This window comes from Lithobates pipiens, unplaced genomic scaffold (genome assembly GCF_037356315.1).
Source record: "Lithobates pipiens isolate NorthernLeopardFrog02 unplaced genomic scaffold, aLitPip1_a1.2 Scaffold_3, whole genome shotgun sequence".
Taxonomy (NCBI): Eukaryota; Metazoa; Chordata; class Amphibia; order Anura; family Ranidae; genus Lithobates; species Lithobates pipiens.
In genome coordinates, this window is record NW_027507790.1 from 8,547,145 (window position 1) to 8,574,176 (window position 27,032).

Below are 27,032 nucleotides of genomic sequence, written 5' to 3' on the forward strand. Positions count from 1 at the left end.
GTGGGAAGGCTTTCTGCATCACACGTGTGGATGCAGGAATTTGTCAGGGGTTCCCCCCCCGTTCAATCTGCTAGCTGAATGAATAACTGAACATGTATACCCAGCTTAAGCGTTGGACACTGTCGAGGGAGAAGAGTAGTTTCAGGGTGACAAACAAATGGCCACTGCCCTCACCTATAACTGGCCTTTGCAGCAAGGAGCACATGGAAAGGCAACACATGCAAAACAAAACCAAAGAAATTCCCAGCTCAACTCACCGACCAGCCTTCAATCAAACCAAATTGTCCTGTCTAACAGTATGCATTAAAAACATGGGTTTAGTTTACACACATTTGCAAATACATGCATAAGCTACCGAGCCCCGTCAAGGCACCCAAGTATTTTCTGTAGTCCTAAAACTAAAATTGAGAGCCTCCACAGTGGAAGCACATGTGAGGGGAGGCACGGACACTTTTATTGCCATGGTGCTATATGCTGTGTGTACTGTGGCTCCCTGTGTCTTTTACCCACTTCAGCCCTGGAAGATTTGGCTGCTCAATGACCAGGCCATCTTTTGTGATATGGCAGTGCTTCGCTTTAACTGGCAATTGCATGGTTGTGCGACGCTGTACCAAAACAAAACGGACATCCTTTTTTCCCCCACAAATAGAGCTTTCTTTTGGTTTATCATCTCTGCGTTTATTTTTTGCGCTATAAACAAAAATGCGTCAATTTTGAAGAAAAAAAAATACAATATTTTATACCTTTTGCTATAATAAATTTTTATAAAATTATACATTTTTTTTTTTTTAAAAGCTACATTTTGTCAGTTTAGCCAATATGTATTCTTCTACATATTTTTGGTAATAAAAAAATCTTAATAAGCATATATTGATTGGTTTGTGCAAAAGGTATAGCGTTTACAAAATAGGTGAAAGATTCATGGCATTTGTATTTATTATTTTTTTTAACTAGTAATGGCAGTTCGTGGGAACGTGCTGACCTGCCGCAGTATAATGACGGTGGTTGGCCGGCAAGTGCTTAAGGAGTAGTGGGCTCCCTCCGGGCTCACCTGCCCCCTGTCTATCCATTGTAATGCATGTACTTGCACTGTTGAGGGTCTCAAAATTTAGAGTCAGGACTACAGAAAATACTGGGGTGCCTTGATGGGGCTCTGTAGCGTAAGCATGTATTTGCAAATGTGTGCAAACTGAACACCCGTTTTTAATGCATACTGTTAGACAGGACAATTTGGTTGGTTGGCGAGTTAAGCTGGGAATTTCTTTGGTTTTGTTTTGCATGCGTTACCCTTCCATGTGCTTTTTAGCTGTGAAGGCCAGGTATAGGTGAGGGCAGTGGCCAATTGTCACTCTGAGGCTACACTTCTCCCTCAACAGTCTCCAACTCTTAAGCTGGGTATACAGGTTTATTGTTCATTCAACAAGCGGGCTTAATGAAAAAAAAATAACCCTGACAGATCCCTGCACTAAACTCCTATCTTAACGCATACTGTTAGACAGGACAATTTGGTTGGTTGCGGGCTTGGCAGTAAGTTGAGCCAGGAATTTCTCAGGTTTAGCCTCAGAGTGAAGCTTGAATGAAAAAGTGACCAAACCAAACCAATGTTTTATGTGAAAGAAAGAAAAAAAAATAATAAATGCAGCCACCACATCTAAGGACTGGTTAGTTGCAACATATTATATAGATTTTGTTCCGATACAGTTGAGGGGGTGGTTAAACATAGTTAGGTAAACCTGTATTCATATCGTAGTGGCTTACGAATTATCGCTTTTGCATTGTAGCACTAGAGTTTTTGGTTCGAATACCAACACTAGTCTGCATGGACTTTGCATGTCCTCCCTGTGTTGGCGTGAGGTTCCTCCAAATGCTTTGGATTTCTCCCCACTTGTTCCAAAGACATGCTGGTAGGTTAATATGATTCTTTCTAAACTGCCACTAGTATTTATGCATGTGAGGTAGGGTAGAGTAAATTGCTGCCACTATATACAGTATCTCACAAAGGTATGTACACCCCTCACATTTTTGTAAATATATTACAACTTTTCATGTGACAACACTGAAGAAATGACACTACATTTGTAGCAAAGTAGCGAGTGTACAGCTTGTATAAGAGTGTAAATTTGCTGTCCCTTCAAAATAACACACAGCCATTAATGTCTAAACCGCCAGCAACAAAAGTGAGTACACTCCTAAGTGAAAATGTCCAAACTGGTCCCAAAGTGTCAATATATTATGTGGTCACCATTATTTTGCAGCACTGCCTTAACCCTCTTGGGCATGGAGTTCACCAGCATTTCACAGGTTGCCACTAGAGCCCTCTTCCACGACATCATGGAGCTGGTGGATGTTAGAGACCTTGCGCTCCTCCACCTTCCATTTGAGGATGCCCCATAGATGCTCAATAGGGTTTAGGTCTGGAAACATGCTTGGCCAGTCCATCACCTTTACCCTCAGCTACTTTAGCAAGGCAGTGGTCATCTTGAGAGGTGTGTTTGGGGACATGACCACGTTGGAATACTGCCCTGAGGCCCAGTCTCTGAAGGGAAGGGGATCATGCTCTGCTTCAGTATGTCACAGTACATGTTGGCATTCATGGTTCCCTCAATGAACTGTAGCTTCCAAGTGCCGACAGCACTCATGCAGCCGCAGACCATGACACTCTCACCAACATGCTTGACTGAAGCCAAGACACACCTGTACTCCTCACCTGGTTGCCGCCACACACCATCTGAACCAAATAAGTTTATCTTGGTCCCATCAGACAAAAGGACATGGTTCCAGTAACTTCCTTAGTCTGTCTTCAGCAAACAGTTTGGGGGCTCTCTTGTGCATCTCCTTCTGGGACGACAGAAATGCAGATCAATTTGATGCAGTGTGCAACGTATGGTCTGAGAACTGACAGGCCGCCCCCCCACCCCTTCAACCTCTGTAGCAATGCTGGCAGCACTTATACGTCTATTGTCCAAAGACAATCTCTGGATATGATGTTGAGCACGTGCACTCAACTTCTTTGGTCGACCATGGCGAGGCCTGTTCAGAGTGGAACCTGTCCTGTTAAATCGCTGTATGGCCTTGGACACCGTGCTGCAGCTCAGTTTCAGTGTCTTGGCAATCTTCTTACAGCGTAGGCCATCTTTATGTAGAACAACATTTTCAGAGCCTCAGAGAGTTCTTTGCCATAAGATGCCATGTAGAACTTCCAGTGACCAGTATGAGAGAGAGAGCGGTAACACCAAATTTAACACACCTGCTCTCCGTTCACACCTGAGACCTTGTAACACGAGTCACATGACACCGGGGAAGGAAATTGGCTAATTGGGCCCAATTTGGACATTTTCACTTAGGGGTGTACTCACTTTTGTTGCCAGCAGTTTAGACATTAATGGCTGTATGTTAAGTTATTTTGAGGGGACAGCAAATTTACACTGTTATACAAGCTGTACACTCACTACTTTACATTGTGGCAAAGTGTCATTTTTTCAGTGTTGTCACATGAAAAGATATAATAAAATATTTTAATAAATGTGAGGGATGTACTCACTTTTGTGAGATACAGGTGATCCTCTAGTTACAAACTTCCGACCTACAAACGACTCCTTTTTACAAATGGAGGGAGTCAACGGGAAGTGTGAGGAAATCTACCCCTCGGAAGGGAAATTCTCTTCTGTAAGAGTTATGAGAAAAAGTTACCTTCACTGATGCTTTATTACCAAGGCTTGTTTCCACAACAACCCAACATTTTCAAAATCCAATTGACATTGGGACAGAAAGTGAGATGAAATCTTCTGATCAGGGGCACAGACAGCAAAACAAATGTTACAGGGGTGTTAACCCTTCCCTATGCTATCCAAAAAGCTTAAAAATTGTTTTTTGGGCTAAAGCTACACTTAAGTTGAATTTGTAAGTCGGAACAGGTACATTTTTTAAGGAAAAACCTACAGACCCCATCTTGTTTGCAACCTGGGGACCACCTGTACTGTATAATACCGGTAATAAAATCATACAATCAGTATTAATCTAATCCAGAATCTACTACACGATTTGATGATTAAACGCAAACCCAGGTTTGCTTAAAAGTATTAAATAATTCTGTATACTGGCAAGAACAGTCATCTAGGCTACTTCCTGTTAACAACGAGCAAGTAGACATTTGTCTGGGAAGGATGAAAAAAAAAAAAAAAAAAAAACACAATGGGACTCCCTGCTGTTTCTACTGATCAGTTATGGAGGGGCATGCACAGAACATTGCTTCATTGCTTGGTTGTTCTTTAACCTAGAACTGAACTGATCAGGTCTACTTGCAGGTAGATTCTCCAAAAGATCCCAATCCTATTTTCTTGATCATACATCACGGGACACAGAGCCATAGTTATTAACTATATGGGATGTCCCATAGCAATGCTATTTGAGGGCAGGGCGCCCACAGACTTGAGGACCCATACTGCTGCACACTGCGCCAAAAGGTGATATCCTCATGCCTTTTTACATCCACCTGATAAAACCTGGAAAATGTATGTACTGAAGACCAAGTTGCGGCCTTACATGGAGGCATGGTGATGCACTGCCCAAGAAGCACAAACTGCTCTGGTAGAGTGCGCCTTGACTTGAACAGTCGGAATCTTACCTTTTAAAACCATAAGCCTGAATTATAAACTTGCCAAATCCACATACAAAAATAGTGGATTTTGATACCGCCTGTCCTTTACTAGGACCTTCCGGCAGCACAAATAAGTCTTCAGTATTCCGGAACTAAGCAGTCATCTCTAAACAGACCTTGACTGCTCTCACCACATCAAGACAACATAGTGACTTCTCTTCCCTAGAACATGGTTTTGGAAAAAATGATGGTAGGACAATATTTTGGTTCAAGTGAAACCCTGAGACCACTTTAGGCAGAAAACTTGGACGAGGACACAACACGACCCTGTCCTCGTGAATAATCAAATATGGTTCTTTACAAGAAAGAGCAGTCAATTCTGAAACCCTCCTTGCTGAGGCTATAGCAACCAAGAACACCAGCTTTCTTGTCAGAAGGACCAAGGGAGTATATACGGTATTGGTTCAAAGGGCTGTTTTTGTAACACTGGCAAAATGAAGTTCAAGTCCCAAGGGTTCTAAGGTAATTAACTGGGGGATTAAGCCGCACCACCCCTTGCATAAAGGCCTGGACTAAAGAAGGCAAAGCAAGCAGTCTTTGAAATAAGAATGATAAAGCCGAGACTTGGCCCTTAATATTACTCAAGGCCAGCTTCATCTCTACCCCCAAATTGTAGAAAGGCAAGAATCCTGCCTATACTATACTTCTGAGGGTGCCAACCCTTGGATTCACACCAGGAAACATAAGCCCTCCAGACTCTATAATATACGATTCTGGAACCAGGCTTCCTTGCATTAACCAAGGTAGAGATAACTGACCCGGATAGCCTACGTATCTTCAGAATGTGGGTTTCAATAGCCAAGTCGTTAAACTTAGAGTTTGTAAAGGTAGGATGAAATATCAGCCCCCGTGAGAGTAGGTCTGGACGTAGTGGAAGGGACCATGAATCCCCCACGGCCATCTTTACAATTTCTGCATACCAGTACCTTCTGAGTCATGCTAGAGCTACAAGAATTACCGGCTTTCTTCCCAGCTTGATCCTGCAAAGAAGTCGTGGCAGCAACTGAATAGGGAGGAATGCATAAAATCTGTGAAAACTGATCCCACGAGGTCACCAACACATCTGTTCCACATGCGAGTGGATCCCTTGTCCTGGGCACAAAGTTGACCAACTTAATGTTGAACCGCCAGAAGGCCTAAGTCCGTAGTCCCCCATTTTTGGGAAACAGCCAGAAAAATGTCGGGGCGAAGGCACCCATTCCCCCGGGAGCAACTGCTGGCAGCTCAAGTAGTCCGCCTGCCAATTCTCTACTCCCAAAATAAAAACTGCCGATAGGCATGGAACATTGCTTTCTGCCCAAGTTAGAATATGGTTCACTTCCCTCTGTGCTGCAAGACGCTTGGTGCCCCCTTGGTGATTGACATAAGCCCCAGCTGTGGCATTGTCAGATTGGATCCTGACATGACAACCACCCTACCCTGAATGCCCAGGTCTTCAGAGCCAGACGTGCTGCCCAAATGTCCAAGATGTTGATGGGCAAAGTTCTCTCGGTTCTGCTCCCCAACCTGAAAGGCTGGCATCTGTTATTACCACCTTCCAGATAACTGGTCTGAAGGATTTTCCATTCAGCAGATTCTGGGTTACCGAGGCTCTAGGACACCCTTGGGGACAGCCGCATTGGCAAATCTAGAGCTTGAACCGTTTTGTTCCAAGCAGACAGGTTACTGTTTTGCAACAGTCTCGAATGGAACTGGTCATAGGGAATCGCTTTGAATGAAGCCACCATCTTTTCTAACAACCTCATGTAAAGGCGAATGGAGGGATCTCCTTTCGACCTGACCCCCTTCATCATCTCTCTTATGGCATTGATCTTTGCTTGAGGAAAAAAACACCTTTTTTCTGGGCTGTGTCTATGATCAGACCCAAGGATAGAAACCATTGACCTGATAAGACTCCATGTGAAAAGAGTGGACCTTCAGGAACGGATTTAGATTCTTTAGATCTAGAATGTCACTGACATCTCTGTTCAGTTTTGGCACCATAAAGAGGTTTGAACAGAGCCCCAAATCTTGCTCTTCTGTGGGGATTTGTATGATCACCCGAGCCGGTAGTCGGTCTAATGCCCGAAACAGAGATTGCCTTTTCCCTGGATCTTTGGGAACGTTTGACCTCAGAAAATGAGGCGGTGGAAACTCCCAAAATTCCAGTTTGTACCCTAGAGTTATCGTGGATATGACCCATCTGTCCTGAATTTCCACTTGCCAGACTCCTGAGAACTGTAGAAGTCTTCCCCATCACCCTGGCGAGCGGGGGCGCCCCTTCATATTGAGGCATATTGAGTACTTTTCCCACTTGAAATATTTTGGCTTAATTTGTCCAAATCATCCCCATATAGCCGATACCCATGAAAAGGAAAGAAAAACAAAACAAAAAAGGAGTCTTTTGCATGGTCCTTCGGCTGACCAATTGTTCAACCACAGGATCCTACGCATGTGCATTAGCACAAGTGTACGTAGAGACGCCTGGTGAATAGAATCTTTAATGGCGTCTATAGCAAAATATAATGCTCTTGGCAGTTCGGCCAAATCCCAGGCTTGTTATACAGGAACCTCCTTAAGGGACCAGTTTAGGGATTGACAGATGCCTATTGCAGCGACTGCACGCTGAGTAACTACAACTAAGAAAAGAAAAAGAGGATTTTAACAGGAATTCCAACCTTTTATTCTTTGGATCCTCAAGCATTTGAGCATTGTCTACTGGACAAGGTAGACTTTTATTCACACTGGATATAGCAGCGTTGACTGTTGGTACATTCCATTTTTGTTGAATTTCTCCTCCATGGGATATAGAGTACTGCAAATCTCTTTGGAGGGAGAAAATGCTTATCTGGATTATCCCATTCAGCATAAATAAGCTCTAGTTCTAGTAATGCATGCAAAGTCTGTGGAGGTTTTTAAGGAACCCAAAGAAGAAACTGAACTTTCAGCTAACTCAGTTAGGGGCAGCTTGAAAGCAGAACGAACCATTTCCGTAAGAGATTGTACCAGCAATTTCTCAGATTGCGAGACTAAAAAGGGTTCATCCACCCTCGTTTCCTCCGCAGAGGAGTCATCAGATTGTCTTTCTTCCTGATCGCCTGAGGGTAACACCTCATCCTCTACCCACTGTTTCCTTGGTAAAGGGTCTGAGGTGGGGGAAGGGGATTTACCATGCTTCCTATCCCTTTGGATGGAGGATGTGATTAAAGCTGCTAGTCTTTCCTCTAACCCCAGCAGGGCAGAGGAAAATGCATCTTCAGTCATGTATACAGGGGCTGAGATGTAAGCAGCAGCTGCAACACATACTGGTTCCAATGGCTCACTCTGGCTACCCACTTCTAGTATTTCAGGAGAAGATGACAGTGTGGAGGCATGAGTGGAGTCCTCAGCCCCTGGGGGTGATGTTTTTGGTACCTTTTGAGGTGTTTGCACCGGCCTTTTTGGGAGGCATAGTCCTAAGCCCAAAGCAGAGGCACTACTTAAAACGTACTAATTGCTGAATAGTCTAGCAATAGAATGCCGCTAATAAAAGTTCACGGGAGGTATGTACATTTACCCTCTAGTGGAGATTTAGGACATGACAACATTCTCTCTCTCCCCCCCCCCCCAGAAGAAAAAACATAGATGGACTTTTCACAGTTCCCAGGCTTCTTCTCTTATGCTCGCCGCAGGATACTGCTGATGACAGACAGATCCAACCTTCACCCATCACGGAGGGTTGCGTTTAGCAAGCTTTCAAGGACCGGGTTCCCTTTTTATTGGGTTTGCACTCCCTTGGACCTGTATAGCACCCTGGCTGGGAAAAACTTTAGGTAATGTGTGCATGACTAAAGAACTGGGTCCCGGGGTCCAGCCTTGCAAGGAGAGGTATTACAGGCAAAACCTCGTTCTTCCTATACGAGGCCCGGGTACCATCCACTTTGGCCTCAGTGGCACTTTGGATGGATTCAGTCTGTGGAGGCTATTTAAAGCCAGCAAGGATCCCTCAAGTGGAGCTCTTTCAGAGCACATCTTCACTCGTGACTAACACCTTAGACACTGGCGAAGAAACTGAGGTACTCCTGGTAGGAGGAGGAGTTATATAGGGAGTGAACTTCTGTCTTGGGTGTGCCAGTGTCCAACACCTGAAGGTGCCTATATACCCATATAGTTAATAACTATGGCTCTGTGTCCTGTGATGTATGATAAAGAAAAATAGCCAAAGCTTTGAACATTTCACAGAGCTTTGTTCAATCCATCATCCGAAAATTTAAAGAGTATGGCACAGCTACACCTAAACACATACATGGCTGCACCTAAAAGGACATACCAGGTAAGGACAGCATTCATCAGAGAAGAAGCCAAGGGGCCAGTGGTAACTCTGGAGGAGCTGCAGAGATCCACAGCTTAGGTTTGGAGAATCTGTCCACAGGACAGCTATTAGTCTTGCACTCCACAAATCTGGCCTTTATGAAGAGTGCCAAGAAGAAAGCCATTGTTGAAAGAAAGCCATAAGACGTTCAGTTGCAGTTTGCAAGAAGCCATGTGGGGGACACAGCAAACATGTGGAAGAAGGTGCTCTGGTCAGATGAGATCAAATTTGAACTTTTTGGGCTAAAAAGCAAAACACTATGTGTGGTGGAAAACTAAACACTGCACATTACCCTGAACACACCATCCCCACTGTGAAACAGTAGTGGCAACATGTTGTGGGTATGCTTTTCTTTAACAGGGACAGGGAAACTGGTCAGAGTTGATGGGAAGATGGATGGAGCCAAAATACAGGGCAATATTGGAAGTAAACCAGTTAGGAGTCTGCAAAAGAATCGAGCCTGGGGCAGAGGTTCACCTTCCAGCAGGACAACAACCCTAAACATAAAGCCAGAGCTACAACGGAATGTTTTAGATCAAAGCATATCCATGTGTTAGAATGGCCCACTCAAAGACCAGACCTAAATCCATTTGAGAATCTGTGGCCAGCCTTTATAATTGCTGTTCACAGACACTCTTCATCCAATCTGACAGAGCTTGAACCATTTTGCAAAGAAAAGAAAAGGTCACTCTAGATGTGCACAGCCTGTAGAGATATCCCCAAAAAGACCTGCAGCTGTAATTGCAGTGAAAGGTGGTTCTACAAAAGTATTGACTCAGGGGGGCTGAATACACAGGCACGCCCCACTTTTCACATATTTGTAAAAAATTTGGAAAAATTTGGAAAACCTTTTATCATTTTCCTTTCACAATTATGTGCCACTTTGTGTTGGTCTATCACATAAAATCTCAATAAATTAAATTTACGTTTTTGGTTGTAACATGACGATATATACGATAAGGCACTGTATAATTGGGATATAAAAAAAATGCACAGTATACTGTATATACACAAAATAGGGATGCACCGAATGGGTTTTTTGGTGCCGAAACCGATACCGAAAATGAAAAATACACTAGGCCGAAAACCGAAACCGATACAGCACCGATACCGAAAATGACTGTTTTTTTTTAAATATTTTTATACAGGAGGTGGTCAGAGCCTGGCGACATGGTACGGGAGGTGGTCAGAGCCTGGCGACATGGTACGGGAGGTGGTCAGAGCCTGGCGACATGGTACGGGAGGTGGTCAGAGCCTGGCGACATGGTACGGGAGGTGGTCAGACATGGTACAGGAGAGGGTCAGAGACTGGCGGCATGATAAAAGAGATCAGTGTGTTTGTGCCCCATGCAGCCAGTGTGTTTGTGCCCCGTGCAGCCAGTGTGTTTGTGCCCCGTGCAGCCAGTGTGTTTGTGCCCCGTGCAGCCAGTGTGTTTGTGCCCCGTGCAGCCAGTGCGTTTGTGCCCCGTGCAGCCAGTGCGTTTGTGCCCCGTGCAGCCAGTGCGTTTGTGCCCCGTGCAGCCAGTGCGTTTGTGCCCCGTGCAGCCAGTGTGTGTGTGTCCCCCGTGCAGCCAGTGTGTGTGTGTCCCCCGTGCAGCCAGTGTGTGTGTGTCCCCCGTGCAGCCAGTGTGTGTGTGTCCCCCGTGCAGCCAGTGTGTGTGTGTCCCCCGTGCAGCCAGTGTGTGTGTGTCCCCCGTGCAGCCAGTGTGTGTGTGTGTGTGTGTGTGTGTGTGTGTGTGTGTGTGTGTGTGTGTGTGTGTGTGTGTGTGTGTGTGTGTGTGTGTGTGTCCCCCGTGCAGCCAGTGTGTGTGTCCCCCGTGCAGCCAGTGTGTGTGTCCCCCGTGCAGCCAGTGTGTGTGTCCCCCGTGCAGCCAGTGTGTGTGTCCCCCGTGCAGCCAGTGTGTGTGTCCCCCGTGCAGCCAGTGTGTGTGTCCCCCGTGCAGCCAGTGTGTGTGTCCCCCGTGCAGCCAGTGTGTGTGTCCCCCGTGCAGCCAGTGTGTGTGTCCCCCGTGCAGCCAGTGTGTGTGTGTCCCCCGTGCAGCCAGTGATGCAGCGAAGAGAGAGGAGAGCCGCCTCCGCCGTCTGGTTCAATAGAGCGCCGGGAACATCACAGCTTTAATTTCAATAGCTGTCTGTTCCCCCGTCGCGCGCCGTTGTATACAGCCCCTCCCCCTTGTCCGGGGAACTGTGATAGACAGATCACCCATCCAATCTGGAAGGGTACTCTGTCTATCACAGTTCCCCGGACAAGGGGGATGGGCTGTATGCGACGGCGCGCAATGGGGGAACACACAGCTATTGAAATTAAAGCTGTGATGTTCCCGTCGCTCTACTGAGCCAGGCGGCAGAGGCGGCTCTCCTGCGTTATTGATCTCCCATGATGGGCGGCACCAGGGGCGGGGGCGGTACTCCGCCCCGCCCCATTTTCGGCTCAATTATCAGCGTTTTTTTCCTTTCGGCAAATTGCCGAAAAGGGCATTTTCGGCCGATATGTTTCGGCGGCCGAAATTTCGGTGCATCCCTAACTGAAAACATGCAAACTTTAGATTTTCTTTTCCCCCAAACAGTGCCCATGCCCACAAATAAGGGTGTAAAGTAGGAACACAAGAACATTTTCAATCATATATTCAACAAAAACAACAATAGATATAATGGTGTACTGTGAAAAACGCAAGAACACCCTTGGCACCAGAAACCTTGCCCCCTGTAGCAGAAATGACTACTTGAAGGCATTTTTCATAAACTACCAAACAGTCTCTGACACAGTAATGATTTTGATCGCTTTTCTTGCAACTGAAGTTGTGTGGACGTTTGAGAGTTTCCTTGCTGAACTGGCTATTTCCAAATACTCCTACAAAAAATTTCAAAGGGAATTAAATCAAGGCTTTGACTAGGGTAATCCATAATCCTCTAATACTTTTTTTTTTTGAGTTGTTCCTTGATGGATTTGCTAGCGTGCTTCAGATTCTTATTATTTTGAAAGACATTTTTGGTTTAATGTCAACTTTTGGCCTCACGTTCTCATCAAGCACACTTTGAAATAATGCAAAATGTATTACCGACTCAATGATTGCAAGCTGCCCAGGCCCTACAGCAGTACCGCAACTCCAAACCATGATGTTTCCACAACCGTGCCTCAAAGTTATGAAGTTCAATGTGTGGCAAACATGTCTGTTACTGTGATCAAACAACTTTATCTTTGATTGATCATTCTTCAGTACCTTGTTCACCTAGTCTTTGCACTGGGCAAACATCCGGCAATTAAATTTTGGAGATTCATATTATTTTCCTTACATGATTGATTTCAAATCATTTGGTGATCTTTCTAAATCTCTGGCCAGACTAACTGGCATCCACAACTCATCCACCCCAGCTCTTAATACCGTGTATTGCCCCCTTTAACATCAATGACAGCTTAAGGTCTTTTACTGTATTTGTGGATGAGGCTCTTTAATCTTCTCAGATGGTAAAGCTGCCCATTCCTCTTGGCAAAAAGCCTGCAGTTCCTGTAAATTCTTGGGCTATCTTGCATGAACTGCACATTTGAGATCTCCCCAGAGTGGTTCAATAATATTGAAGTCAGGAGACGGAGATGGCCACTCCAGAACCTTCACTTTATTCTGCTGTAGCCAATGACAGGTCAACTTAGCCTTGTGTTTTGGATCATTGTCATATTGGAGTGTCCAAGTAAGTTCCACGTGCAGCTTTCTGGCTGATGAATGCAAATGTTCCTCCGGTATTCTTTGATAACATAACTGCATTTATCTTGCCAACAATTTTGACCAAATTTCCTGTGCCTTTGTAGCTCACACATCCCCAAAACATCAGTAGCGTTTATGGTTGTGGCCAAAAAGCTACATTTTGGTCTCATCACTCCAAATGACTTTGTGCTAGAAGGTTTGAGGCTTGTCTGTGCTGTTTGGCATATTGTAAGCGGGATTGTGGCATTTGCCTAGTAATGGCTTTCTTCTGGCGACTCAACCATGCAGCCCATCTTTCTTCAAGTGCCTCCTTATTATGCATCTTGAAACATCCACACCACATGTTTTCAGAGAGTCCTGTATTTCACCTGAAGTAATTTGTGAGTTTCTTTGCATCCCAAACAATTTTACTGGTAGTTGTGGCTGAAATTTTAGTTGGTCTACCTGACCGTGGTTTGGTTTCAACAGAACCCTAATTTTCCACTTCTGGATTAGACTTTGAAAACTGCTGATTGGCACTCTCAATTCCTTGGATATCTTTTTATATCCCTTTCCTGTTTTATACAGTTCAACTACCTTTTCCTGCAGATCCTTTGACAATTCTTTTGCTTTCCCTAGGACTCAGAATCCAGAAACATCAGTGCAGCACTGGATGCAAGATGCAAGGGTCTGTCTGAAGTCCGGAAACTCATTGACCTTTTATATACACACACACAAATTACAAGCAAACAGATCACAGGTAAGAATGGTTACTTTTAATAGCCATTCAAACCCCTTTGTGTCAACTTGTGTGCATGTTATCAGGCCAAAATCACCATGGTATGTAAACTTTTGATCAGGGTCATTTGGGTAGTTTCTGTTGCTATTATGATTTATAAAAAAAAAAAAAAAAAACACACACAAAACAAATAAAGAAGTGTAAACACAGTTGATCGATACATGGCTTCAGCCAAACACTAACCATGAGTGTAAAAGGCATGGAAAGCAAAGACATCAGCTGAAATGTATCAGTAATTAGAAAGGGCCCTGCCCCTTGTCAGTGCAAATTAATATCAGCTGGTTCAGTCTCAACTGATGGTCTATAAAAAGGTGTCCCATTACCAAGGTGTCACACAAGAAACATTTCATGATGGGTAAAAGCAAAGTTTTCTCAAGACCTTTGCAACCTCAGTTTCAAGACATACTATGGTAACAGAAAGACTTCTAAAAAAAAAAAAAAAAAAATGAACGTTCCAGTGAGCACTGTTGGGACCATAATCCGGAAATGTAAATAAGATAATTGCTGCACAACATTTAGACAAGCCTGTGAAATACTGGGAGAATACAGTCTGGTCAGATGAAACCAAAAATGAAGGCTTTGGATGCCCTCATACACACCGTGTTTGAAGGTCAAATAGTACTGCACATCACCCCAAAAACACCATACCAACAGTGAAGTTTGGAGGAGAGATCATGGTGTGGGGCCGTTTTTCATTTATTGAAATTTTCTGGTATAACATGTAGGAACATTACAGAAACAAGATGTGAACATTAATAATATAAATAAACTTTACATGTATACTGCTCGCCAAAGTACAAAATGAGAGCAGCAACCATCTTATGCCACAATAGGTCGTGGTTAAGACAGGACTTGCAGAACATCAATTTATAGGAGTAAGTTGAACATCTAAGATCTAAAGAATGTTTGCGAGAAATGACAAAAGAAAAAAGAAAGTAACATCCAGGCAATCTAATCAATATCTTGCGTCGGACCATTAATGTCCTAGTGTTTTTGTGACATGAGTGAAGTATATAAAAAAGGAAAGACCTGGGCTGGCGCGCACAAATGAAAAGAAAATAAGATGGCCATGGCCCACGCTATTCATCTGGGGCTTACAGGAGCACCACAAAGAGGGGAGGAAGCACGCACAATAAAAGTAAGAAGCAGGGAGAAAAGAGAAAGAGAGAAGAAAGGAGGGGGAATGGGCACCCCAGGGGTTTTTAGGCTGTACCACATGGAACCTTTAAAGTTCTATGTATCGAGAGGTAATTTGAGAAGGTGGAAAGTGGTCTATCCAGGGCTGTCAAATCTGTTGAAATTTGTCATACTTGTCCACCAAATTCGCCATGAATCTTTCATTGATAAGTCTACTGTGAGCCTGGTTTTTGCTCTCTTCAAAGCTAAGAAGCTGTGTTTACCACGATCGCACTATAGTTTGCTTCGTTAGCATAAAAAGTGATTAAAATAGGGTGCGCTCCCAAAGGGTGGCATCTGCGATAGGTTTATGCAAGAGTGCCTCCCATGGGTCTCTCCTTAAATTCACATGGAGGACTGCATCGACCAATGTGTATACCCTAATCAACAACCTCCAGACCTTGGGACAGGTCCACCATAAATGTTTCATATCGCCCAAATCTGGGCAGCCTTGAAAGCAGTTGGATGGGTATGATGGTAGACCTTTCACAGTCCAAGAAGGTCTTTTGTCCATTTGTGACAATACATAGGGGTTTGTGGTCCCATATTCGATATTGAGGAATATAACAAGGAGATCAGACCCAGAGTAGTAGGACTGGTTCGACATCTGGTCTCAAAGGCAGTCGACAATAAGGGGTGTTCATGATGTTTTGTAAGAAAATCCATGAAGTGACAAAATTTGTATATATCAAAAACGTTCAGATTTGGGGATCTCATAAAGAGTCCCATAAGTATTGGTTACAAGCAGACTCCTCTGGCCATGAGCAAAGAGCGAACTGTAGCGAGACCCTTGTATTTCCACCATTGAAAACTTCAGGGGATTCTCCAACCCAGGTGGAAACAAAGGACAGTTCAGAAGTGGCAAGGGATATCAGGCGTGCAGGGTATTTAATGGAATCCCAGGCTGAGAGGGTGTGGGCCAGAATAGGGTTTAGGGACTTAGGACGGTACACAGGTGGAATCCAAGACATCTATAAGGGTCCATAGAGGTGCCAAATTGCCCACGTGTAGTTGGACAATGGGAGTGATATGGGCTGCCTTCTAATAGTGGGCAATATTAGGAACTCCCAACCCTTCCCTGACTTTAGATGTATACAAAAAGGATCTATTGAGCCTCAGTCTAGTCCTAACCCAGATGAATTCTAAGATGCGGCATTGTAAAATACGAAGGGCAGGAGGGGGGGAACGAGAATAGGAAGAACCCTAAACTAATATAGTATTTTGGGAAGGAGGGACATCTTGATAGCATGTAAACGACCCATCCATGAGATTTGGGGAATATCCCAATCATCTAGCAGGTGTTTCAGAGACGATATGAGAGAAGGTGGGTCATTTTCAGCATACGGTAATGGCAAACTTCATATTATTGAAGGAAGGATGAATGGAAAAATTTACCAAAGACATTCTTTAAAAAAAAAAAAAAATCTGCTGTCATCTACCAGGATGATAAAGATGAAACCAGGGTGGACATTTCAGCAAGACAATGATCCCAAACACAAAGCCAAGGAAACTGTCAATTAGTTTCAAAGAAAGAAAATAAAGCTGCTAGAATAGCCCAGCCAATCACCTGACTTGAATCCAATTGAAAATACATGGAAAGAACTAAAAGATCAGTTCATAGAAGAGGACAATGGAACCTTCAAGATTTGAAGACTGTGGGAAAAAATGGGCCAAAAATCACACCTGAGCAATGCATGTGGCTAGTTTCTCCATACAGGAGGAGTCTTGAAGCTGTCATTACCAACAAAGGATTTTGTATGAATTACTAAAATACATTTCAGTCATCATGTTTAATACTTTTTCCTCAGTTTCATTCCTTTTTATTATACATAACCCAATTTCTGAACTTATTTGTTTTGGTTTCTGTGTGGATTGCATGGGTTGCCAACGTCTGGTTACATTTTCATGTTCACCTTTAGGATTATATTTACCTAGAAAAATGGTGACATGTTCAATACTTTTTTTACCTGGTGTGTGTGTGTGTGTATATATGTATATGTATATGTATATGTATATATAAGTAAAGTATTGGGATGCCTGCCTTTACATGCGCATGAACGTTAATGGCCAACAATAAGTCTGACTTCCACAAACTGGCTGCAGTATGTGCTCATGTGGTACAGAGATTAGTCCTGTCAATTTAAGAAGATGCTCCTAACGACAACTCGTTATGTGTATAAAAGACAACGGTCCACAGAATCTTTTTACCATTTAAACCTCACCATCACGTGCAAGACCAAAAAGCTATCGAAGGGTGGTAGGGACAAGATTGTAGACCTGCATAAGGCTGGAATGGGCTACAAGACAATCAGCAAGAAGCTTGGTGAGAAGGAGACAACTGTAAGGCCGCGTACACACGGGCGGATTGTCTGGCCAACTAAGTTCGTCAGACAATCCGACAGACAGTCCGTTCAAAATTTGCATGAACGGACTTGACCACACACGATGAGCAGACAGTCCGCTGAAAGCGTGCGCGATGACGTCTACAGCACGTACGATGGGACTAGAAAAACGACGTCCTATACACTGCAATGCAACCTTCGGCCGTGTAAATCCTTTCTGAGCATGCGCCATACTTAGTCCGTCCAACTTGCCTACACACGAGCGGACTGTCCGCTGAAACCAAGTTTGAACGGACAAAATTTCGGAAATTCCGTAAGACTTTGTTCGTCAGACAGTCCGCTGAAAAAGTCTGCTGAAGCCCACACACGAGCGGATTGTCCGCTGAAACACTGTTCAGCGGACTAAGTTGGACAGACAATCCGCCCGTGTGTACGCGGCCTTAGAGTGATTATTCGCAAATAGAAGAAATACAAAATAACCATCAATCGCCCTCAGTCTGGAGCTTCATGCAAGATTTCACCTCATGGGGTAGGAATGATCATGAGAAAAGTGAGTGATCAGCCCATGACTACACAGGAGGCGCTTGTGAAAGATCAAGGCAGTTGGGACCACAGTCACCAAACAAACAAAAATTGGTAACACAATACGCCGCATGGATTGAAATCCTGCAGCGCCCGCAAGGTACCCGTCCTCAGGAAGGCACATGTCCATCTAAAGTTTGCCAATAAACAACTAAATTATTATAATACAGGATTTATATAGCACTGACAGTTTACGCAGCACTTTACAACTTGAGGGTAGACAGTACAAATACAATACACTTTAATACAGTAGGAATTAGAGGGCCCTGCTCATAAATGATTGAGAAGGAATGAGAGAAAGTGCTTTGGTCACAGACCAAAATTGAGCTTTTTGGCATTAACTCAAATTGCTGTGTTTGGAGGAAGAAAAATGCTCACTATGACCCCAAGAACATCATCCCTACAGTCAAAAACGGAGGTGGAAACATTATGCTTTGGGGAGGTCTCTCTGCTAAAGGTGCAGGCTGACTCTGCCACATTGAGGGGCCAATGACGAGGACCATGCATTGTAAAATCTTGGACGAGAACCTTCTTTCAGCCAGAACACTGAAGATGGTTTGTGGGTGGGTCTTCCAGCATAACAATGACCCAAAGCATACCACCAAGGCAACAAAAGAGTGGCTCAAAAAGAAGCACATTAAAAGGTCATGGAGAGGCCCAGCCAGTCTCCAGACCTTAATCCTATAGAAAAATTTATGGAGGGAGCTAAAAATAGGATTTTTCCCCACAGCTTACCTGTAAAATCCTTTTCTTGGAGTACATCATGGGACACGGAGCAGCCATTACTCTCTGGGTTATACGCAACCTACTGGTGAATGGACACTGGCAGATCAAATAAGAAATAATTTCCTATATAACCTGTCCTACACAGGAAGTACCCAAGTTTTGTAGCAAGCAATAAACTTCCCAAACAAGAAGGGAGGGACCTCTGTGTCCCGTGATGCACTCCAAGAAAGGGATTTTACAGGTAGGCTGTAGGAAAAATCCTATTTTCTTTACTGGGATGACCCAAAGCAATACCCTTGAGCAAAACCCTGTGGCTGTATAAACCAAAGACCAAACAGTGATCTTGCCCACCTGGGCCATTGACACCTGATGTGGGGGTGTATATTGGGCCATCCACCCCCACACCTGGTAGAGAATCTCTCCCCAGAAAAAATAAATTATAATAGGACTATACATAGGGAATGTGCCTTGACCTACATACAACTTCCTCTTGCAGAAATGTATCAAAGGAATATCTGGAACAGACTGCTTCCTGAGCAAAGATTATTGAGGTATACTGAGATTGGCACCCCCTGTGTTTTCAGCAAGTCCAGCACTGGGGCTGGGAGCTTTGTAAACCCTCGTAGCTCGCAGAGTCACAAGAATAAAAAAAATAAAAAATAAAATAAAAAAAACACCTTTGCACTGCAATTGCAAAAAAAACCTTGATGAGCCTGGAAAAAAGCAGCACATGAAGATATGCGTCATTGAAGACTATGGACCCCGAAATCTACCTCTCATAGAGAGGTCAACACTAAATGGACAGAGCCTATCTGAAAGAGAAGGATGTCCAGTGGCTTAAGATATAAGCTAAACCTTATGTCCAAGAGTCAATTTCAAGGCAAAAAAAGACCGATGACTCTGTGGCAGACCCTGAAGGCCCAAAGAGGCACCTAGGTATGCAAACATGTAGGTATTCAAGTATTCTGGCCAGTCAAGCATGTATGTATGCAGTTCAGGGCAAATAAGCACATATGTAGGTATCCCTAGGCAAATAAGCACACATATAAACAGTCCTAAGCAAATAAGCACATATGCATGTAGCCCTAGGCAAATAAGCACATATGTATGCAGTGTAACGTAAATAAGCACATATGTATGCAGTTCAAACTAAGCAGATACGTATGCAGTACAAATGAAAACATGCCAGCCTGCATTTAAGCAATATGCATGTATGGAAGCATGCAAGTATGTACTTATGCTAACATGCGTTTAGGCAAAACCCAAAAGTGTGTCTATGCAAACACGCATTTATGCAATACATGCCCATGGAAACATGCATTTACTCAATAAGCAAACATGCGTTTATGAAACATGTTTATGCAACATATATTACGCAACATGTATCTATGCAAATGTGTCTATGCAACATGTTTATGCAAACATGCGTTTAAGCAAACATGCATCTACGCAACATGCATCTATGCCGACATGCTGTTACGCAAACATGTGTCCATGTATACGTGAGTTTACACAAACATGTATCCATGCCAATATGATTTTATGCAAACATACATCCACACAAACACGTATATCTCTGAAACATGCATATACATTTATGCACATACATCTATACATGCGCCTATGGAAACCTGCATCTACGCAACACAAGCAAACATGCCATCTCAGCCAGCCTTGGGGAGTTTGATGGCACCGCCCGCTTGTCTGGCATGGGGGCCACGGCCCTCTGCAAACATCTGCCTATGCAAGCTTGTGCTATTCAAGCAAGCACGTGTCTGTCTATGCAAGTAAGCAAGCATTATGAAATATATATATAATATGCTGCACCTGCTCAACTTCACTTGGGCCCATACTAGTTTTAGTCAAGATTAGCCAAGTACATGCACATCCAATGCAGCCTCTATGATATGTCAACAGTCTAAAACTAAGCTCCTGCAGACGAAATGCATGCCATTTTGGAGACACAACTCCTTAAATTGCACTGATGTCCATGATCTTTCAAACATGTACTTTTGCCACATGCAAAACATGTGTTTATTCAAACATGCATTTAAGCAACAATTTGCAAGCATGTATACTATACTGCACCTGTCCAACTGCACTTGGCCTCATGCTAGTTTTGCAAGATTAGCCAAGCACATATGCATTTAATGAAGCCCTTTTTCTGCTTCAGAGCAGCCTAAAAGTAAGCTCTTGCAGACAGATTAAGCAGCAAGTATTCAGTATATACTCATGACTTGTCTGGCCACACATTCTTCCCATAGTAAAAACTCACACTTCATTAGTATCCAGGGGCGGACTGACCATTCGCCCACTCGGGCACTGCCCGAGGGCCCTGGGCCACTAGAGGGCCCCATCAGGGTAAAACCAGGGACAGCATGTAAAAATCTGTTTGCTTTTTTTTTTTTATATCTGTTTCAGAAATGTCCCTTACCGACATCCTTTTGGTCTAAAAATCCTGAGATTATAGCTGCCCCACCTCTCCAGTACCTTCTCAGCCAATAGAAACATGTCTGTGTATACATGTATGTGTATACTGTGTGTGTACTGTGTGGCCCCATAATCTCTGATTGCCTGGGGGCCCCATGAGTTGTCAGTCCGCCCCCCGTTAGTATCCATGGGCTAGAGCAGGTAGAGCAAGAAACCTTGCAGCCACAACTGGCAGAAGAATTGCTCAGGATACAAAGAAAAACCCACAGGTAACTGCAGGAGAAATACAGGCTGCTCTTCAAAAAGGCGGTGTGTGGTTGTTTTTAAGGAGCAAAATTCAACGATACTTGAACAAAAAAGAGCTGTATGGTCGAGGCACCAGAAGGAAGCCTTTACTGCACCAATGCCACAAAAAAGCCAATGAGGCAATTCAAGGTGTTGTTGGGCATATGGTAGCCAGGCTTTTTTGTGGAACTTGTACAGTAAAGGCTTCTTTCTGGCAACTTGACCATGCAGCTCTTTTTTGTTCAAGTATCATCGTATTGTGCTCCTTAACAACCACACCATCTTTTTCCAGAGGAGCCTGTATTTCTCCTGAGGTTGCCTGTGGGTTTTTCTTTATATCCCCAACAGTCCCTGTGGCAGTTGTGAAATCTCTTGACCTACCTGACCTTGGCTTGGTATCAAGAGATCCCCAAATTTTCCACTTCTTAATAAGTGATTAAACAATACTGACTAGCATATTCAAGGCTTTGAATATGTTTTTATATCCCTTTCCATCTTTGCAAAGTTTCATTATCTTGTTACGCAGGTCTTTTTACGGTTCTTTTCTACCACCTCATGGCTCAGCGTCTAGCCTTCTTAGTGCATCCATGTGAGAGCTAACAAACTCATTGACTATTTATACACTGACACCAATTGTGATTTAAAAAGCCACAAATGTGGGAAATGAACCTTTTAATTGCCATTTTAACATGTGTGTGCTACCTTCTGTGTCTGTACAAAGTCCACACATTCCAGGGTATGTAAACTTTTCATCAGGGTAATTTGGGTAGTTTCTGTTGCCATTATGATTTTAAAAAGTAAACACAGTTGATTGACAATAAATGGCTTCAGGCAAACATTAACCATGAGTGAAAGAAAAGTTTTTGTGTTATTTATATTCTCTGAAAAATTTCCAAGAAATCATAAAATTCTGCCAGTGTATGTAAAAAACAAAAAAAAAAAACAACAACTTATGAGCACAACTGTACATACACACCAAATTTGTATTAATATTTATAAAGCATTTACTTTTTCTTTTTTTTTTTTTTAAGGACATGATATAAACAATACAATTTTTTGAGAAATTCAGCGCACCTAAATAATTCACAAATTCTGTGAAATCTTCACATTGTACAAAAAAAAAAAAAAAAAATCTATATATATATATATATATATATATATATATATATATATTTATTCTGTACAGTGCCTTGCGAAAGTATTCGGCCCCCTTGAACTTTTCAACCTTTTGCCACATTTCAGGCTTCAAAACAAAGATATAAAAATTTTATTTTTTGTGAAGAATCACCAACAAGTGGGACACAATTGTGAAGTGGAACGAAATCTATTGGATTTTTGAAACTTTTTTAACTAATAAAAAAATGAAAAGTGGGGCATGCAAAATTATTCGGCCCCCTTGCGTTAATACTTTGTAGAGCCACCTTTTGCTGCGATTACAGCTGCAAGTCGCTTGGGGTATGTCTATCAGTTTTGCACATCGAGAGACTGAAATTCTTGCCCATTTTTCCTTGCAAAACAGCTCGAGCTCAGTGAGGTTGGATGGAGAGCGTTTGTGAACAGCAGTTTTCAGCTCTTTCCACAGATTCTCGATTGGATTCAGGTCTGGACTTTGACTTGGCCATTCTAACACCTGGATACGTTTATTTGTGAACCATTCCTTTGTAGATTTTGCTGTATGTTTGGGATCATTGTCTTGTTGGAAGATAAATCTCCGTCCCAGTTTCAGGTCTTTTGCAGACTCCAACAGGTTTTCATCCAGAATGGTCCTGTATTTGGCTGCATCCATCTTCCCCTCAATTTTAACCATCTTCCCTGTCCCTGCTGAAGAAAAGCAGGCCCAAACCATGATGCTGCCACCACCATGTTTGACAGTGGGGATGGTGTGTTGAGGGTGATGAGCTGTGTTGCTTTTACGCCAAACATATCGTTTTGCATTGTGGGCAAAAAGTTCGATTTTGGTTTCATCTGACCAGAGCACCTTCTTCCACATGTTTGGTGTGTCTCCCAGGTGGCTTGTGGCAAACTTTAGACGAGACTTTTTATGGATATCTTTGAGAAATGGCTTTCTTCTTGCCACTCTTCCATAAAGGCCAGATTTGTGCAGTGTACGACTGATTGTTTTCCTATGGACAGACTCTCCCACCTCAGCTGTAGTTCTCTGCAGTTCATCCAGAGTGATCATGGGCCTCTTGGCTGAATCTCTGATCAGTCTTCTCCTTGTCTGAGCTTAAAGTTTAGAGGGACGGCCAGGTCTTGGTAGATTTGCAGTGGTCTGATACTCCTTCCTTTTCAAAATGATCGCTTGCACAGTGCTTCTTGGGATGTTTAAAGCTTGGGAAATCTTTTTGTATCCAAATTCGGCTTTAAACTTCTCCACAACAGTATTACGGACCTGCCTGGTGTGTTCCTTGGTCTTCATGATGCTCTCTGCACTTTCAACAGAACCCTGAGACTATCACAGAGCAGGTGCATTTATACAGAGACTTGATTACACACAGGGGGATTCTATTTATCACCATCAGTCATTTAGGACAACATTGGATCATTCAGAGATCCTCGCTGAACTTCTGGAGTGAGTTTGCTGCACTGAAAGTAAAGGGGCCGAATAATTTTGCACGCACCACTTTTCAGTTTTTTATTTGCTAAAAAAGTTTAAAATTATCCAATAGATTTCGTTCCACTTCACAATTGTGTCCCACTTGTTGGTGATTCTTCACAAAAAAATAACATTTTATATCTTTAAGTTTGAAGCCTGAAATGTGGCAAAAGGTTGAAAAGTTCAAGGGGGCCGAATACTTTCGCAAGGCACTATATATATAATCTATCTATATCTAGATTTTTTTTTTTGTACAATGTGAAGATTTCACAGAATATATCCTAGCTATTGTCCCGAATACAAATACAAGCTTTTGTATAGCAGCTGTAGGACTGTTTTATGCAAGTGTCTGACAATAGTGCAATGTGCTAAAGCATCATCGTGGAAGGCCCGAGGGCACCTTTTAAATCATGTTGATAGCGATAGCTAGGCTGTTTGGCATGCAAATTAACTCATTTCTAAGCCTTTGTGTAAAGGTAAGAGTCAGATTGATTAGTAAGAATTATTAAACCTTAGTGATCATAGCCAGATGCCAGTACAGAGTGTACATGATATAAAATGCGCTGTGCTCTAACAAAATAAAGGATTTATGGAGACACAGGGATAAGGTATGCTCTTAGTAAGCTATTTTTAGGTATAATCAGCTATATTTGCATGCATTTCCTTTGTAATAGCATTTATGACCTCACCTCAATCTACATACAAATCAGCTACTGTCCTTTTCATATAAAAATAGGGGTATGGCTGCCAGTCATGCAATAATGCCCATGGGTGCAAACCAATTACTAAAAGAAAAAAAAAAAACTACTGTATGCCTTCAGTGTATACTGTATATTCCACACCATCACTTGACATTTGCACGACTGACAGCATACACAGAATGAGAAGTTAATTCAGAAATGTCAGCTGAAATATTTTTCATCTGCTGTATGCAGTTAAAAAGCGCACAGTCCCCACCCCGCCTCTTACTTTTCTTTTTCTATTTCCATGGACAGGCGTTTCATATCTGTGTCCTTGAAATCGTAGGGCAGACTGTCACTGAGCAGGCTGAAGCTTGGCACATCTACAGGGGGCACAGAGCTACTGCTGGTACCTGCTGCTTGCTGAAAAAGTAATGACTTACGATTAGAGAAATTGCAAGTTTTAGAAATGGAAGAAACTTTGACAAAAACCGAATGAAAATAAATATTGTTCATCTGCTTTCTGAGTCTGTCAGATTCTGCACCATAAGCGTAGCACCAATATGGCCAGGAAAAGCTTACACTAGTCTAACCCCAAGTGCCAAGCACAAATTGTTCGGACATGACAAGAAATCGCTAATATTGTCCAATGTGATCTGTTATGATCATGTGTGCCCTTTATATTGTACAACTGTAATTGTTCAAATTGTTGCTTACACAAGATAACTAATTTTGTTACATTAAAGTAGAATTCCAGGATAAACCTAACTAGTCTTAAAAATGTTTCCTTCCCCCTCCTAACACTTATGCTGTCAAATTTGTTTTGAGCTGGGTACACACTAAGAAAAATTCCGTACGAGGCATGATCAATTTTCATAAAGCATCTACACAATTTTCAATGTCAGACTCAGACTTTCCAAATTAAAATTTCCAAAAGAGGGAAACTTTTTCTTGTATGATTTTCATTTAACGTGTATGGTTTTTGTGTGTTTTTCATGTTAGAAAAATCAGATACGAAAGACTGCGCATTGTCAAAAACAAAAATTAAAAAAAAAGCCGTTGTACGAGGATTTTTGCACATTTTTTTCATGCTCAGTTCTGACTTGCTGTGGAACATGGAGGAAAACCGGATGATTGTCCACCAGATTTTCTTATTGTGTACCCAGGTAAAGAAGGATGTATATCCACTTCACACCCCAGGTATCGTCAAATGACGTCTACAGATGGGAATCTCCCATCCTGGGTGGGCGTCATATGACATCCTCCGCTTCCCGCCGGGATAGGGGCCGTGTCACTGAGGGAACGACACGCATGCCCGGCGACCGCAACATCCGCCGGGCACACGTGATCGCTCCTGACAGAGCAGGAACATGGATCTGTGTGTATAAACACACAAAACCATGTTCTGTCAGGGGAGAGGAGACAGATCGTGTGTTCCTAGTAAATAGGATCACCGATCGGTCTCCTCCCCCAGTCAGTCCCATCCTCCCACAGTTAGAACACAGTGAGGGAACACATTTAATCCCTTAATCGCCCCTAGTGTTAACCCCTTCCCTCCCTGCCAGTGACATTTACACAGTAATCAGAGGCTATTTATAGCACTGATCGCTGCATAAATGTCAATGGTACCAAAAAAGCATCAAGTGTTCGGTCTGCCGCCATGTCGTAGTCCCGATATAAAAAAAAATGGCATAAAATCAATAACCTATTTTGGAGATGCTATAACTTTTGCACAAACCAATCAATATACGCTTATTACAATTTTTTTTTACCAAAAATATGTAGAAAAATAAGTTTCAGCCTAAAATTGTTTTTGTTTTTTTTGATTTGGGATATTTATTATAGCAAGTTAAAAAAATTATTTATTTTTTTTCAAAATTGTCGCTTTTTTGTTTATAGCGCAAAAAATAAAACGCAGAGGTGATCAAACACCATCAAAAAGAAAACTACTTGTGGGGGAAAAAAAAAAAAAGAAGAGGACATTCATTTTGTTTGGGTACAGCATCGCATGACCGCGCAATTGTCAGTTAAAGCGCCGCAGTGCCGTATCGCAAAAAATGGCCCGGTCAGGAAGGGGGTAAATTCTTCCGGGGCTGAAGTGGATATACTTACCCATTTTCAACCAGCTCTGGTCATGTGATCTAGCTCCCCTGTGTCGGTCGCCAGTGGCTACAGGGGAGAGGAAGGAACGCCAACCTCAGATGGGTCACAGGAGCCTATGGGTGACATCAACCTTACAGGCTTTACCAGCCATTGTTGTGCGTTCTCTCCTCCCTTGCAGCCACTGCTGGCTTACAGAGGATTATGTGACCGGACCAGAGCATGCTGAAAACAGGCAAGTATGTACTTCTTTCTTACACAGAATAAGCATAAGCAGAATAAGCATACAGTGGGGAAAATTATTTTATCCCCTGCAGAATTTGTAAGATTTTTATCATAGGTGTATTTTAAATGATAGAGACAGAAGATCAACCAAAAATCCAGAAAAAAAAAAAAAACACACAATACAAAATGTTATAAATAGAGTTGCAGTTCATAGTGTAAAATAAGTATTTGATCTCCAAGCAACACATGACTTAGTATTTGTTGGAAATGTTTCTTGTAGTTGGTCACAAGGTTTGTACACATCTCAAAAGGGATTTTGGCCCATTCTTCTTTACAGATCTTCTCTAAATCCTTAATGTTTCCGGGCTGTCACTTAGCAATTTGAAGTTTCATCTCCCTCCATAAATTTTCCATAGGATTAAGG

At 42.8% G+C, this 27,032-nt stretch overlaps 1 protein-coding gene across 3 annotated transcripts in view; it reads right to left on the reverse strand.

The window, feature by feature from the left end:
• NF2 (NF2, moesin-ezrin-radixin like (MERLIN) tumor suppressor) overlaps nt 1-27,032 on the reverse strand; it is a 171,960-nt gene that overhangs the window by 50,899 nt on the left and 94,029 nt on the right. For all 3 annotated transcript variants that reach the window (XM_077461223.1, XM_077461222.1, XM_077461224.1), the window contains exon 15: nt 24,573-24,706. In XM_077461223.1, the coding sequence (XP_077317349.1) occupies nt 24,573-24,706 (134 nt within the window). The remainder of the gene's footprint in view (nt 1-24,572; nt 24,707-27,032) is intronic.